At 47.9% G+C, this 13,409-nt stretch overlaps 1 protein-coding gene across 1 annotated transcript in view; it reads right to left on the bottom strand.

The window, feature by feature from the left end:
- Fam227a (family with sequence similarity 227 member A) overlaps positions 1 to 13,409 on the bottom strand; it is a 46,567-nt gene that overhangs the window by 18,324 nt on the left and 14,834 nt on the right. The window contains exons 4-11 of the mRNA XM_021183754.2: positions 12,403 to 12,472; positions 11,769 to 11,848; positions 10,581 to 10,727; positions 8,413 to 8,514; positions 7,774 to 7,878; positions 4,450 to 4,573; positions 4,119 to 4,226; positions 1,355 to 1,437 (exon numbers count right to left, since the gene is read on the bottom strand). Of these exons, the coding sequence (XP_021039413.1) occupies positions 1,355 to 1,437; positions 4,119 to 4,226; positions 4,450 to 4,573; positions 7,774 to 7,878; positions 8,413 to 8,514; positions 10,581 to 10,727; positions 11,769 to 11,848; positions 12,403 to 12,472 (819 nt within the window). The remainder of the gene's footprint in view (positions 1 to 1,354; positions 1,438 to 4,118; positions 4,227 to 4,449; positions 4,574 to 7,773; positions 7,879 to 8,412; positions 8,515 to 10,580; positions 10,728 to 11,768; positions 11,849 to 12,402; positions 12,473 to 13,409) is intronic.

Raw genomic sequence — 13,409 nt, forward strand, 5'->3', positions numbered from 1 at the left:
CTGCAATCCCTCTCTACAGAGGCTGCTTCCCAGTCTCTTCTTTAAAACCCACTAAAGGGATGGGAGACTTGAGGGAGTCTTCGACAGGCTCCTGGGAGCTCTGGCTTATAGATGAACCACAGGAGAGGTTGGATCTATTACTGCCCTTCAGTGCATGAGCAAGCCAAGGGCAGATGGCAGGTTGATCTTAGAGAAATCTCTGCTTGGTGCCCTGGATCCTGAACTCTCAGCCACTGACACGCATGACAGTAAGACTGCAGCCAGCTGCATCTGCTGAGCAGATGGAGAACTGTCTGTTCATGGCAAGAGGCTCTCTCTATCCCCTCTGTCCTGGCTCATCACTCACATTTCAGCTGCTTTCAAGGTTCCAGGTTTTGAGTGCTTCTATTTCTAGGACAGAAGATGGGATCTCTCAGCTGGGTTCTTGCAATAAATGTCAGAAGGCTTTCTGTGTTCCAGTACGCAGAAAGCTATTTGTTTGGGGTGCTGTGATTGGCAGTGCCCAAACAGTGAATAATATTTTGGTGATGATCTGAAGGACAGTTGGCCCTCAGCAATGTCTGTTCTGTCTGGTTCTGTCTGTGCTTGGGGCAGGAGTGGTATTTATAGAGCTCCATCCCAGGCTAAACAGGGCCCAGAGCTTACAACGGTGATCATCATGAAGTCCTGATATCCTTGGTGCCATGCCTACATTTGAAGACATGTGACAGAGACAGACCACAGCCACAGATATGCCACCTGACACAGAAGCAGGTTTCATGCAGTGTTGGATACGGGCACTCAGGTGTCAGAACAGCCATGTTGACCCAGGGCTTCAAAATTAGTGTGGACATGGCCATGGTCAGAGTGATGGCTGGACCACACAAATGCTCAGAAAGAAAGGGGACTGACTGCACTAGCTTCCTACGGTGCATCCTCTAGACCAGGCCAAGAAAAGCAGCTCTGAGCGTGACAGTGAAGCATCTGTAGTGCAGTCATGGAGGGCTCACCTAGCAGGGTCTGATTCCACTCTCAGGAGAGGACGTGGGGAGATGGGAGGGAAGAGGAGGAGTAGGGAGAGAGACAGAGATAGAAAGACTGAAAGCCAGATGTGCATCTAGAGCTGTGAGCCTGAACATCTGGGGCTGGAGCTACCTCCTTTCTTATGTCCTGTGGTTACCACCTACTACGCTCCTCTCTTCTGTGGATAGTCTGGGCCCTACCAGGCCCCACTCTGAGGAAATGGGATAGAACCGGACAGAGGTACAGGGACATGTCTGCCACAGAAGGCTACACAGATGCTCCAGGAATCTCAGGTTGTAGCAGCTTCGGGGCTCTGGGGAGTTCATGGTCCATGCCTGTGTTCCCCACTTACCACAAGGTTACGGAACTTTGTGTGCTTCTGTTCTATCTGCTGAATGGAGGATTTCTTACAAGTGAAGAGGGTGAACTCTCTTGCTAGAAAACAGAAAAAGGGGGCTGGTGAGATGGCTCAGTGAATAAGAGCACCGACTGCTCTTCCAAAGGTCCTGAGTTCAAATCCCAGCAACCACATGGTGGCTCACAACCATCCATAATGAGATCTGATGCCCTCTTCTGGAATGTCTGAAGACAGCTACAGTGTACTTACATAAAATAAATAAATAAATCTTTAAAAAAAAAAAAAACAGAAAAAGCTGCTTTGTGGGGTCTGACCATTGTGTGTTGGGTTGTGGGAGTGCTAAGACAACCCTAGAAGCATTCACAAGAGCAAGACAGAACCAGACCTGGACCCAGGCAGGCACGGGCCTCAACAAGGCAGAGCTGATGACCTAGCCAGAGAATAATGTCCATGAGGCTTATAACAATGTACAGTGCACAGTGTACAGGAAACCAAGAACACAGCACAGTGGCTTCACATAAAACCAACCACCTAGAACCCTAAAAAATAGCCAACTAAGTCCCAGAGGAAAAAAATGTCCATTTGTTTGTTGTTTTGCTTTTAGTCAGGGGTCTCCATGAGCTCCTGACCTGTCTGATTTCTTTTTGTTTGTTTCTTTTTGAGAAAGTGTCTCTACTATATAACTATGGTTATAGACTAGGCTGGCTTGGAACTCACAAAGATCCATCTGCCTCTGCCTCCAAAGTGCTGGGATTAAAGGTGTGCACCACCATGCCCAGCCTCCTGACTCCTCCTAAACTTTCTTTGCTTGTTTGTTTTTGAAACAGGGTCTTAGTATCTAGCCCAGGCTGGCCTTGAACTCTCTGGATAGACCAGGTTGGCCTCTAGTTTACAGTTCTCTTGCCTCAGCTTCCCAAGTGCTGGGTTGGAAGTGCATACCAGAAGGTCTGGCTGGATAAAACATTTGCAAAACGAAATCCAGGGGAGAGAGATGGCTCAGTGTTTAAAGATCATTCTACTCTTGCAGAGGACCTGGGTTCCAGTCCCAGCACCCACATGGTGGCTCACAACCTCTGTAACTCCCAGTTCCTGGGGAATCCAACACCCTCTCCCGACCTCTGTGGGCACCAAGCGCACACACAACATACAGACACGCATGCAGGCAAAACGCTCATATGCATAACCTAGATCTAAGAAAATGTTAATAGAAAATAATTAAACATAAAAAGATAAGTCTAGGGCTGAGGTGTTACAGTGTTAGAGTTCAGAAGTAGCATGGGCTAAAGCTGGGTTTGAGCCCTGAAACCACCAAAAAATAAGACGAGCTGGTAAACGTACAACTCATAAAAAAAAAAAAAAAAAAAAAAAAAGCATAGCTAACCCTTGGAGGGAGGACTAAAGACTGGCTTCTTTCATTTTTTTTTCCTCCTCACTTAAAAAAGAAATCCCTGAGTGTATCTGCTGACTAAGGAACTCACATCTGTTTGCTTTGAACAGTGACAGCTGGCAGGGTCTGGCCCTGACAAAGGGGTGGCTGTTATAATTTCCAGACAGACAGGCTCTTCCTTAGAACCCCAAGAAGGGATCTGAGCTTCACTGTGGCTGCAGGTAGTGTGGGCGGGCCTCAGTCAGCTGCTGGGTCTGACCGACTTAAGCTCCACGGCTTCTACATCCCTGGTCCTCCCTTCACCTGCTTGAAACAGTGAACTTCAAATCTCAATGTGGGCACTCAGCACTGTCAGTGTCGGGGGCTGGCCTGGCTCTGCCCCTGCCTCCAACCAAGGCAAGAGCACTCCATGAGCTGTGGCTGACGTACCTCCATTGCCCTTGGGTAGGAAGGAGAGGGAGGTGGGGCTTACATACGCAGTGATACTCTCAGTATAAGGTCTGGCTCATGGAGCTCTTGACATGAGCTGACCTGTCACAGACTCTCAGTCTGGCCACCAAAGTGAAATATCAATGCCAATGAACTGGGGTAGTTACAGTACTCACAGTGTGTCCGACACGTGAAGTTTCAAGACAGAATTTTCTGTTCTGTAGTAGACCAAACTGGTTTCAAATTTGAAGAAAGCCTCCTCCCTCAGCCTCCCAAGTGCTGGGATTAGAGGTATGTGCCACCAAGACATGTCTATGACATGACATGTTGAGAGGAATGAAAAGCTGGAGCTACTCCTCAGACTATCCATGTCCTCATCTGTGACAAGCGTGTAGGGCTCCTTCCGGTGATTGTCATGAGAACAGTGCCCAGAGGGTCCAGCAGGCCCCAGGCACCACTAAATGTCTAAGCTCCTATCAACTAACTTTCTATATTCTATAGTACAACACCCCGTCTAGAGAGGGTATAGAAAACGTAGGCCTCTGACGACACTAGAACATACAGCCTGAGGAGAGTAGAGAACACACAGACCTCATGGGTGATAATTGAACATACAGACCTGATGCAGTGTAGGAGAATCGACAAGACGGTGGTTTTATCTTGTTTATAGCTCCGGGGGAGGAACACGTGGTCTTATGCATGAGAGGCAATCCCTTTACCAGAGCAGGGTGTCTACAGCTTCCACCAAATGTAAAATTCTACTCCTCATATACAATCCAAAAGCACTGATTTTTTTTTTTTTTAATTCCTTTGGTGGCCAGTTTGAAAGTCTGAGAGATAACCTGGTGGAGACATCAATGCCCTGGTACCCCTGCCTCTAGTTACATGATGGCTGGGTTGTGTTAGGGAGCAGAAGAGGCGGGGCCACAGCTGGGAGCTTACCCCTCAGAAGTCGACTGCTCTGTAACATTAATTCTTCTTGCCGGAACCTCTCTGGATCCAGTTCTGAGTAGTCCCAATTGTTATAGCTCTGTGGGCAAGGATATGTCCCTGAAAGAAGCCAAGAATGGTGACGGTCACTTCCACCAAGCAGAATGGAGCAGGACAGAGAGAGGCAGAGAGAGACCTTGAGCCTCCTGCTGCTTACAGGGAACCTGAGATCTGCTGCCAGCGTTGTCCTGGCCTTGCCACTCCTCTCTAGAGGGTTTGGTCACCTGCAGAACAGGGACGATGCCACCTGCCCCACCAGCTCCCCCTGCCTGGTTGACCTCACCTGAAACCCACAGGTTCATGGTGTTACAGATCTCTGACTTGAATTCGTGGGTGTTGAACCAGGACTGGGGGAAGCAGCAGCAGAAGCTGGTGTACATGGCTTTGCTCAGAAGTGACGAGAGCCTCTGGGAGGGGCAGAGCTCAGTGTCAACCCCAGTGTCCCTGTCCCCAGAACAGAGCCCTGGCTGTGTCAAAGATCTGTGACCAAACTCCTTCCCAATACCAGGCTGCCTTGGGCTGCCTCCCCACCCTGGTGTCACTGAGGATGCTCCTCAGGAAGCTCACTCTGTGCAGCCATCAGCCACCACTGTCCCCTCCCCTCCCACCCCCCACCCCCAGCATGCCTCTACAGTGGTCTGTCTGTCCAGAGCACAGCCAAGGAGATAGCAAGATCCGAAGATGTATCCACAAAGATATGCATGCACCTCCCAGTTACCATCTCCCCAGACAGGGTCGGGTTTGCTTTGTTTTGAGACAAGGTCTCACTATGCAGCTCAAGAACTTAGGAAAATCATCTCGGGCTGGAGAGATGGCTTAGTGGTTAAGAGCACTGACTGCTCTTCCAAAGGTCCTGAGTTCAATTTCCAACAACCACATGGTGGCTCACAACCATCTGTAATGGGATTCGATGCCCTCTTCTGGTGTGTCTGAAAATAGCTACAGTGGACTCATATACATAAAATAAATAAATAAATCTTTTAAGAGAGAGAGAGAGAGAGAGAGAGAGAGAGAGAGAGAGAGAGAGAGAGAGAGAGAACTATCTCTCAGCCTCCTGAATGCTGGAATTACAGGCTTAAAGGGGCTCTGCTCCTCTCTTCTCCTCTCCTTTTCTCTCCTCTCCTCCCCTCCCTTCTCCTCTCCTCTGCTCTCTTCTCTTCTCTATCCTTCTCTTTGTGTGATGCTGGAGGCTGGGTCTAGGACTGAGTGAGTTGAGAGGCACTCTATTTCTGAGCTACATCCCCAGCTCCCAGTCTGTTCAGTGACTGCTTTCATTTCCCTTTTCGGAGGCTGTGGCTAAGCTTTTCTCCTATCCATGCTTCTTCCTTGGTGACTTTCTCATTAAGAACTTTACCCATAAGGCTATGAGATAGCTAAGTTTCTAAAAGTTTGTCTTAGACTCGAGTGTGGTTAAGAAAATATATAGGATTCCCCAGACCTGGAGTTAAAGATGGCTGTGAGCTACCCTGTGGGTACTGGGAACCAAACCCAGGTGTTTCCCAAGAGCAGCAAATGCTGCTAATGGCTGAGCCATCTCATCAGTCCCAAGATCTCTAATTTCCCCTGCTGATTTATAAGAGTTCTTTGTACTGTGGAACACACAAGTCCCCAGGAGCTGAAGAGTTGGGCTAGTGACCAAGAGCATTAGCTGCTCCTGCACAAGACCCACGTTCAACTCCCAGAGCCCAGAAGGCAACTCACAGCCATCTGCACCAGGATCCAGGGGCTCCAGTGCCCTCTTCTGACCTCCAAAGGCACCAGGTATGCATGTGGTACACAGACATACATGTAGGCAAAACACTCATATACATTAAAAAAACATAAATGCTAAAAAAAAAATGCCACCAGCATTTTCCTATAATTTGTTATGTACATCTTAATTTTGTGTGTAGAAGTTCAAAAAAACTCTATAGTTAATGGCTGGGTGTAATGACATGGGCTTGTAATCTTCTCTTGAAGATTTTGAAGCAGAGGATGGAGAATTTGAGGCTGGTCAGCACTACATATCAGTTTGAAGCTAGACTAGACTAGAGTGAGACCTTATTTCAGAAAAAAAAATATATATACACACACACACACAAACACATACACACATATACACATACACACACATACATACAATACATACACACACACACACACACACAGTGTGCACAGTGTGGATACAGTTTAACCTATCAAGTTGTTTGCTTAATGGCTACTTCCCCTGCATTGTCCTTTCTCATCAAAAAATTATCTATTGATATCTTTTCTTCCCTTAAGTACTCTTTAGTTCAGATCCACACAAAAGGTATATATGTGTTTACACTTCTCATTTTAACATTATAAGCTTATTTCTATACCACAGAAACATGGACTAAAATAGCTAAGGGGCTAGAAGGAAGGATGGCTCAATGGTTAAAAGCACTGATGATTATCCCAAAAGAGCCAGGTTCGATTCCCAGCCCCTACACGGCAGCTCATAGCTGGCTGTAAGTCCAGTTCCAGGGAATCTAATGTCCTCTTCTACCCTTTGCTGGCGCTCTGTGCACAGGGCACATACATCTACACAGGCATGCACCCACACATAGAAAATAAAAAGGGTTAATTCTGTTGTTGTTGTTTTGCTTTTAGACAGGGTTTCTCTATGTACCCTTGGCTCTCCTAGAACTCACTCTGTAGACCAGGCTGGCCTCGAACTCATAGATCCACCTGCCTCTGCCTCCCGAGTGGTGGAATTAAAGGCATGCACCACCACCAGCAGCAGCAGTCTAAGGGATTTGGTGATAGTTTTTTGGTTTGCTTTGCTTTGGTTTAGTTTTGATGTTGTTTGGTTGGGGGCAGAAGTTTCGAGACAGGGTTTCTCTGTGTAGCCCTGGCTGTCCTGGAACTTGCTTTGTAGACCAGGCTGTCCTGGAACTCAGAGAGAACTGCCTGCTCGTGCTTCCCAGATGCTGGGATTAAAGGCGTGTGTCACCACCACCCAGCTAAGGTTTTAATTCAAATAAATAAATGAATAGAATAGAATAGAATAGAATAGAATAGAATAGAATAGAATAGAATAGAAAAGTGGAATCTCATGCCCTCGTTCCTCAGGGATAACCATTGTTAAGAAGTTGGCAAATATTTCCCAGATTTTTTTCTATTCTTGGGTGTGCATGTGTGTGCCTGTACATCTAACAGTGTGGTCTCCTAACCGAGAGGACACATTGAGAACTGCATCAATAGATGACATCATCAACATGTGAACATCCCAGACTGTATTTATATGGACTACAATGGCTTGTCACCTCTATGTGATACAATCCATGGACCAATGCCAGAGATTGAACTATTATGAACTGAATTGTTACAAAAATATGTGAGAATATATACACACACACACATACATACATAGTTTGAAAACATTAAAAAAAAAAAAAAAAACAAGTCCAACACCTTGTTTTTCCCCACCAGCCAAGATGTACTGTCACATCTTCCCAGTGAGTACAGGACTCAGCCATACTTCTTTGCAATGACTAAGTTATAAGCCAGAACACATGTACTTGTTACTCCTTTATGGAAGGCCTGTTTGCAGCATCCTCTTTCCAGCAAGGACGGTTTTTAAGTAGTGTAAGGTGACACTCACCTTTAAGAGTGCCTCTTCATAATGGGACCGACACATTTTGAACAACAGGGAGGCGTAATTTCGGGCTATTCGGTCGAACAGCTTTTTCTGGATCTCCTTGTCTGGCTGCCGAGTGAGAGACATGCAGAGAATCACTATCGTCCCTGCTGCGGTTCCCACGCTGCTTCACCAGATAACCCCAGGCTGGCCTCGAACAGGCACCACCACACCCGGCATGGGTCTGCGGCAGCTCAGGCGAAGCACCGTTCTCACACCCGAAATCTTATTCTACAGTGAGCTGATCTCATATGCTTTGGGGAACAGGCTGCTCTTCTGCTGTCCATATTTACAAAACACATATGGAGTGTTTGTGAAGGGAAGCACCTAATTCTGGACCAGGGGGGCCCAAGTTCTCCTCTCGCCCCTGCCCTGGACCTGCTACTTAGCAGAGACTGTCTATTCAAGCGCAGGGGCCAGCAGGGCATTGGGTTATACCCGAAGTTCAGGTACACAAGAGGGGCCAGAGGAGGGAGGTGACGGGCTGAGTCTGCAGGGGTGACTCATGGGACTGAAGGGGCTTGTTGCTCCTGTTAACAAACCAGGACTTTGTTCCATAGGAAAGTGAGTTAAGCCAGGGGAAAACCACAGATACACATTTACCTGGTACCTCTCATGATATAACCACCAAAAGCTGTCCAGCCACATGGCGGCGAGAAAAGGCGAACACAGAAACTTCTCTAGTTCTCTGTCTGAACAGTAAGACTTGAAAAGAGAGAATAATCATATTATTACTGTGGGCGTTGTTATTATTACTGTTCTTGTTCAAGACAGGGTTTCACTGTGTCACCCACGCCTGCAACTTCATTTTCTCTTTCTTAACCTGGTTGGAATCTTTGAGCAGACATCATTATTATAAACTAAGAAGCAGAGGTCCCATGGTAAGAACACTGAGGGCCACAGAGCTGAAAGGACCTGTCCAAAATAATATTGCAAGTGGCGGAGCCAGTACCGGGAACCCATAACTCTGGGTGGAGGCTCCCAGCCACCTCTTCCCTCTCAGCTCTGGACAGCAGCAGTTACAAACTTGTGAGGTTACTATGGAAATACAAAGGACAGAGCCCCAAGATTCTACTGAATCAGTAATAAACATATGTAAGTCAAAAGTTAAAGCAAGGGGCTGGTGAGATGGCTCAGTGGGTAAGAGCACCCAACTGCTCTTCCAAAGGTCCAGAGTTCAAATCCCAGCAACCACATGGTGGCTCACAACCATCTGTAACGAGATCTGGCGCCCTCTTCTGGAGTGTCTGAAGACAGCTACAGTGTACTTACATATAATAAATAAATAAATCTTAAAAAAAAAGTTAAAGCAAGTACTCACAAGCTCAGAGGAGCAGAAAATGTAGCTTGTGTTGCCTCACCACATATATATATATATATATATCTGAATGCTGCCTGTGTGTCTATTACCAGGTCACACGCCTTCGCTCTTCATGTCATTCAGGAAGGACTGACTCAGCACAGCCAGGCGGCAGGAAAGGAGCCAGGACAGGGGGAGGGGACGGGAGGGGGGGGACAGAGAGGGGAGGTGTGAGGTGCAGCAGTAAGTCAGCTGATAGTCTAGTGCCAGGAATGGAGGGGTAACTGTCTACCAGAGCTGTTTGGGGGACAGAGATTACATAACCATAAAAGATGAAGAGGGCCAGCCATATGAACTCAGAGCTCTATGAGCATCTTCCCTCTGCAGACCTCCCCACAGTTGTCTCCTGCCTCTGGTGGTGCCTCTTGTCTGCATCCGTGGGCATCATCACTCTGTCCGCCGAAGCTCTCAAGATTCCTAGTCCAATCCTAGCTCTGCTACCACGCTGCCCGGTGGCCTGTCTTCTGCCTTGTAAACAAGCAGCCGCCACCTCCCACTGCCACAGAGACAGATCCACTTGACCTCTCTTGGAAGCCATGAGCCAGCATAAAGCTTTCTTTCCTTAAGTTGTTTCTGTTGTTTTTTGTTTTTTTTTTGGTTTTTCGAGACAGGGTTTCTCCGTGTAGTCCTGGCTGTCCTGGAACTCACTTTGTAGACCAGGCTGGCCTCGAACTCAGAAATCCGCCTGCCTCTGCCTCCCGAGTGTTTAAAAATTTGTTTATTTACTGTATGAGTGCTCTGCTGCATATACATCCACCTGCCTGAAGAGGGCGTCAGATCCCCCTATAGATAGTTGTGAGCCACCAAGTGGTTGCTGAGAATTGAACCCAAGACCTCTGGAAGAGCGGTCAATGCTCTTAACCGCTGAGCCATTTCTCCAGCCCAAGTTGTTTCTGTCAAGCATCTTGTCACAGCAATGAGAAAAGCAACCGGAAGAATCCCCCAGTTATGGCATCAAATTGGGAATCCATCGATGTATTAAAGAGGAAGGCAGCGCCCTCATGGCCAGTCACTTCTCCAAAGCTCTATGTCAGAACATTCCATTAGGGAACAAACATTTAACACATGAGCCTTGCTGGGGGATACTTCACTTCCAAACCATAGTTGTTTTGGCTGGAAAGTAACAGAAGTCAGGCTTACTGGAGCACCGCGGAGCAGCTGACAGAAGAGCATCCAGCCTGCAGACACACGTGTGTCTGTGAAGGTGCATGCTCCAGCTTTATAATAGGACATGCAATCCAAACATACCACAGGGCTGGCAAGATAGCTCAGCAGGTAAAAGCCACTCTGACAAGCCTGATGACTGAGTCCCATCCCTCCTAAAAAGTGTCCTCTGACCACACAAAGGCGTGCAAGGTGAGGGCAGAGCTGGCCCAAGACGAGACCCACTGCCTGCTCTCTCTTCCCTTACCTTGCCGCTCAGGGGATTTTTCTCAGACCGGATCACATTGCCCACCATGTCACAGAAGTCCACACCATTGGGCAGTTTGTTGGGCTTCATTTCATCAAATGGGGGGTGTTCGTGCAGCTCTGCGAGCAGATTCTTATCTGCTGTTTTCTAAAGAACAAAAGCATATGGGCTCCATCATCTTGACAGTTTAAAACCGCAGGGTACCATCCTTCCTCTTCTACACAAAGACAGTACAACCATAGAGAGGAAACGAGGAATAATGTCAACAGGTGTCATCGGGATGGCTTTGTGAGTAAAGGTGAGTCTGGTGACCTTAGTCCAATCCCTGGGACTCACAAGGTAGAACCAGACATCTGACTTCTGCATGTTGTCCTCAGACCTCCCTGTGTGTGCCGTGGCATGAGCACCACCCCCTGCACACATACACACAAAATAAATATAATAATTTTTTTTTTAAATGGTAATTTTTTTCCTAAGGCTTTGGGCACAGGTGATCTGGATAGTATAAATAACCAACTTTTTTTTGGGTGAGAGGGCTAAATTAAAATTTTTGCAATGCTGGACACAGGAGACAGAACCCAGGGCTTTGAGCCTGCCACACAAGCACCTACCCTTGAGCCACAACCCCAGCCTGTGGAAGTGAATCTTGACAGGGACGATGATGACGTGGGACTTGTTGGCAGTAGAGGGGGCTGGCCTCAGGTCAGAGAACTGAGTGGAAGGCAGTGCCTTTCCTCTGACATGCTGAATGATGGTCACCTCATCTTCCTGCATGACTGCATGACAGCGTGTCTGCAGAGATCGCCGTAACCAGCCTGGCTGGCGAATGGGGCGGAAACATGGGAACTTGCTCTGGAGAAGGCACGTGGAGCTGTATGGCAATGTCTCAGCGAGACAGGAGAGACAGGAGGCCTCTGCTTCTCCAGGGAGACATCTTGACTCTAACAGTAAGAGACACGAGGCTCTGCCACCCTCCTGATGCCGAGGCTGGGGTCAGCTCGGCCCTTCCCAGAGTGGCATGAGCAATTCTAGCGTTGAAGTAGTGCCAGATCGTTGAAAGAGTGAACCCTGCACTTCCTGTATGGATCGCTAACTAGGCATCAAATCTTCCCTCAGGAGGAAGAAGGCCATTTTTGTTTGTTGTTTTTTGTTTGTTTGTTTGTTCACAACATGACACTCAGCCCTTACCCTTTTTGTGGGGAGCACTCTGGCATTCCGGAGCTCTGAGCCTTGGCAGGATATTGGTGGCTCTTCCTTCTGTTTCTTGACTGAGAATAGAGGAAAAGTTAGAAATGAGGGGTGGTGGTCATCCCTGCTCCTGGGAGCTAAGACCGCTAGAGAGAGCTGCCAGGTGACCAGCACAGCTCGGGCCTGGCCTATCTGGTTAGAGTCAGCAGGGAAGACCAGATGCTGTGCACTAGACAAGTTCCTGTCCCCAGCAGGACTTCCCTCTATCATATACATCTGATGGCGCCACCATCAGCCACCTAACAGATTGTCACTCTGTGATCCTGTCCTCCGGCCTTCCTTGCCCACTGTCAAGTCTGATGGAAGGCTAATGCAGAAGAGAACAAAAGCTATCCTAGGGTAGAGCTCTGGATTCCTACTCAACTGCATTATTTCAAAAACCGAAAAAACAAACAGAAAAACCCCACCGGGGTCCACCTCAGTGGCAGGGAATGTGGTTGGTGTGTGCAAGGCCATTGGATCCATGCCTAGCACCACAAATCAGAAACAGCTAAGAAGTATGCAAACTAAAGAAAATTAAAAATAAAATCAAAGCCCACAAAAACACGTTTTTAGGCTGAGAAAATATTTTTGCCTTTGTCTCCCGGGCTGCTGTGAGTTTTCTCTCTTAAAGACTTCTTCTCCAACTCATAGTCTTCAATTGCCTTCAAAAACCAGAAGAAGGAGGAAAAATGGCCTTTAGAGATTGATGTAACCAGGGAAGAGGGCGAGGGTCAGGGAATAGAGCATTTTCCTTATTGGCACCTGCAAGCCTGGAGCAACGTGTGTAGCTAAGCAACTGACATGGTCCCATTGTGTGTTGTCAACATGTCTCTCATTCGAGTGCCCTTGCACTAAGCTGTCTTCCTGGCTCCACTTCGGAGGGGCACAGGATACAAAGCAGGGTTCTGGCTGCAGCCCACAGGTACACACGTGCAATCTTTCTAAAAGGTGATGATATTACCTACCTTCCGAGGTCCCAGGAGGGCCTGAGAGAAAGTGCACTGCTTGTCAGCTAAGGGGCTAGCGCCTGTGCTTGGGTAGAGTTACCAATGCAGGTGGTGGCCCTATCTCCCAGCAGGAGGGATTCTGGGATGGCAGAAGTGACCGCACACGCCTAGGACACGAGGGCCTGTGCAGACTTCTGTCTTGTGCACTCCACTGTCCCTGCTGTGCTCCAAAGCCCCCGATGTGTCCCATGTAATACAGCTCACCTCATCCTTGTGAACGCCCTGAGGGAGCTGGGTTATTGTCAACCCTTTTACAAGATGTTGAAGGTCAGGGTCATTTCCTCTTGTCAGAAGTCAAGAGAACTCTCTGGAGTTTTGGACTGACAGTCTGACTGGAGGGTTCACACTGAGTACTCCCCCCCTCACATGAAGATGCACTTGCACAGACTCATTCCAGGGAGTGTGTCTGTGTGCTCTACTGAGAGTCGCAGCTTAACTCTAAGCCCAGCTCAGAGGTGGGCTGGGGACCGATGCCAGTGGTCCCCTCCACCTTCATAAAAAATGGCTTCGCTTGTTTAAAAAGAATAAGGACACCAAGAAATTCTGTCTTAAAGCACAGAGAGAGAGAGAGAGAGAGAGAGAGAGAGAGAGA

This window comes from Mus caroli, chromosome 15, assembly GCF_900094665.2.
Source record: "Mus caroli chromosome 15, CAROLI_EIJ_v1.1, whole genome shotgun sequence".
Lineage (NCBI taxonomy): Eukaryota > Metazoa > Chordata > Mammalia > Rodentia > Muridae > Mus > Mus caroli.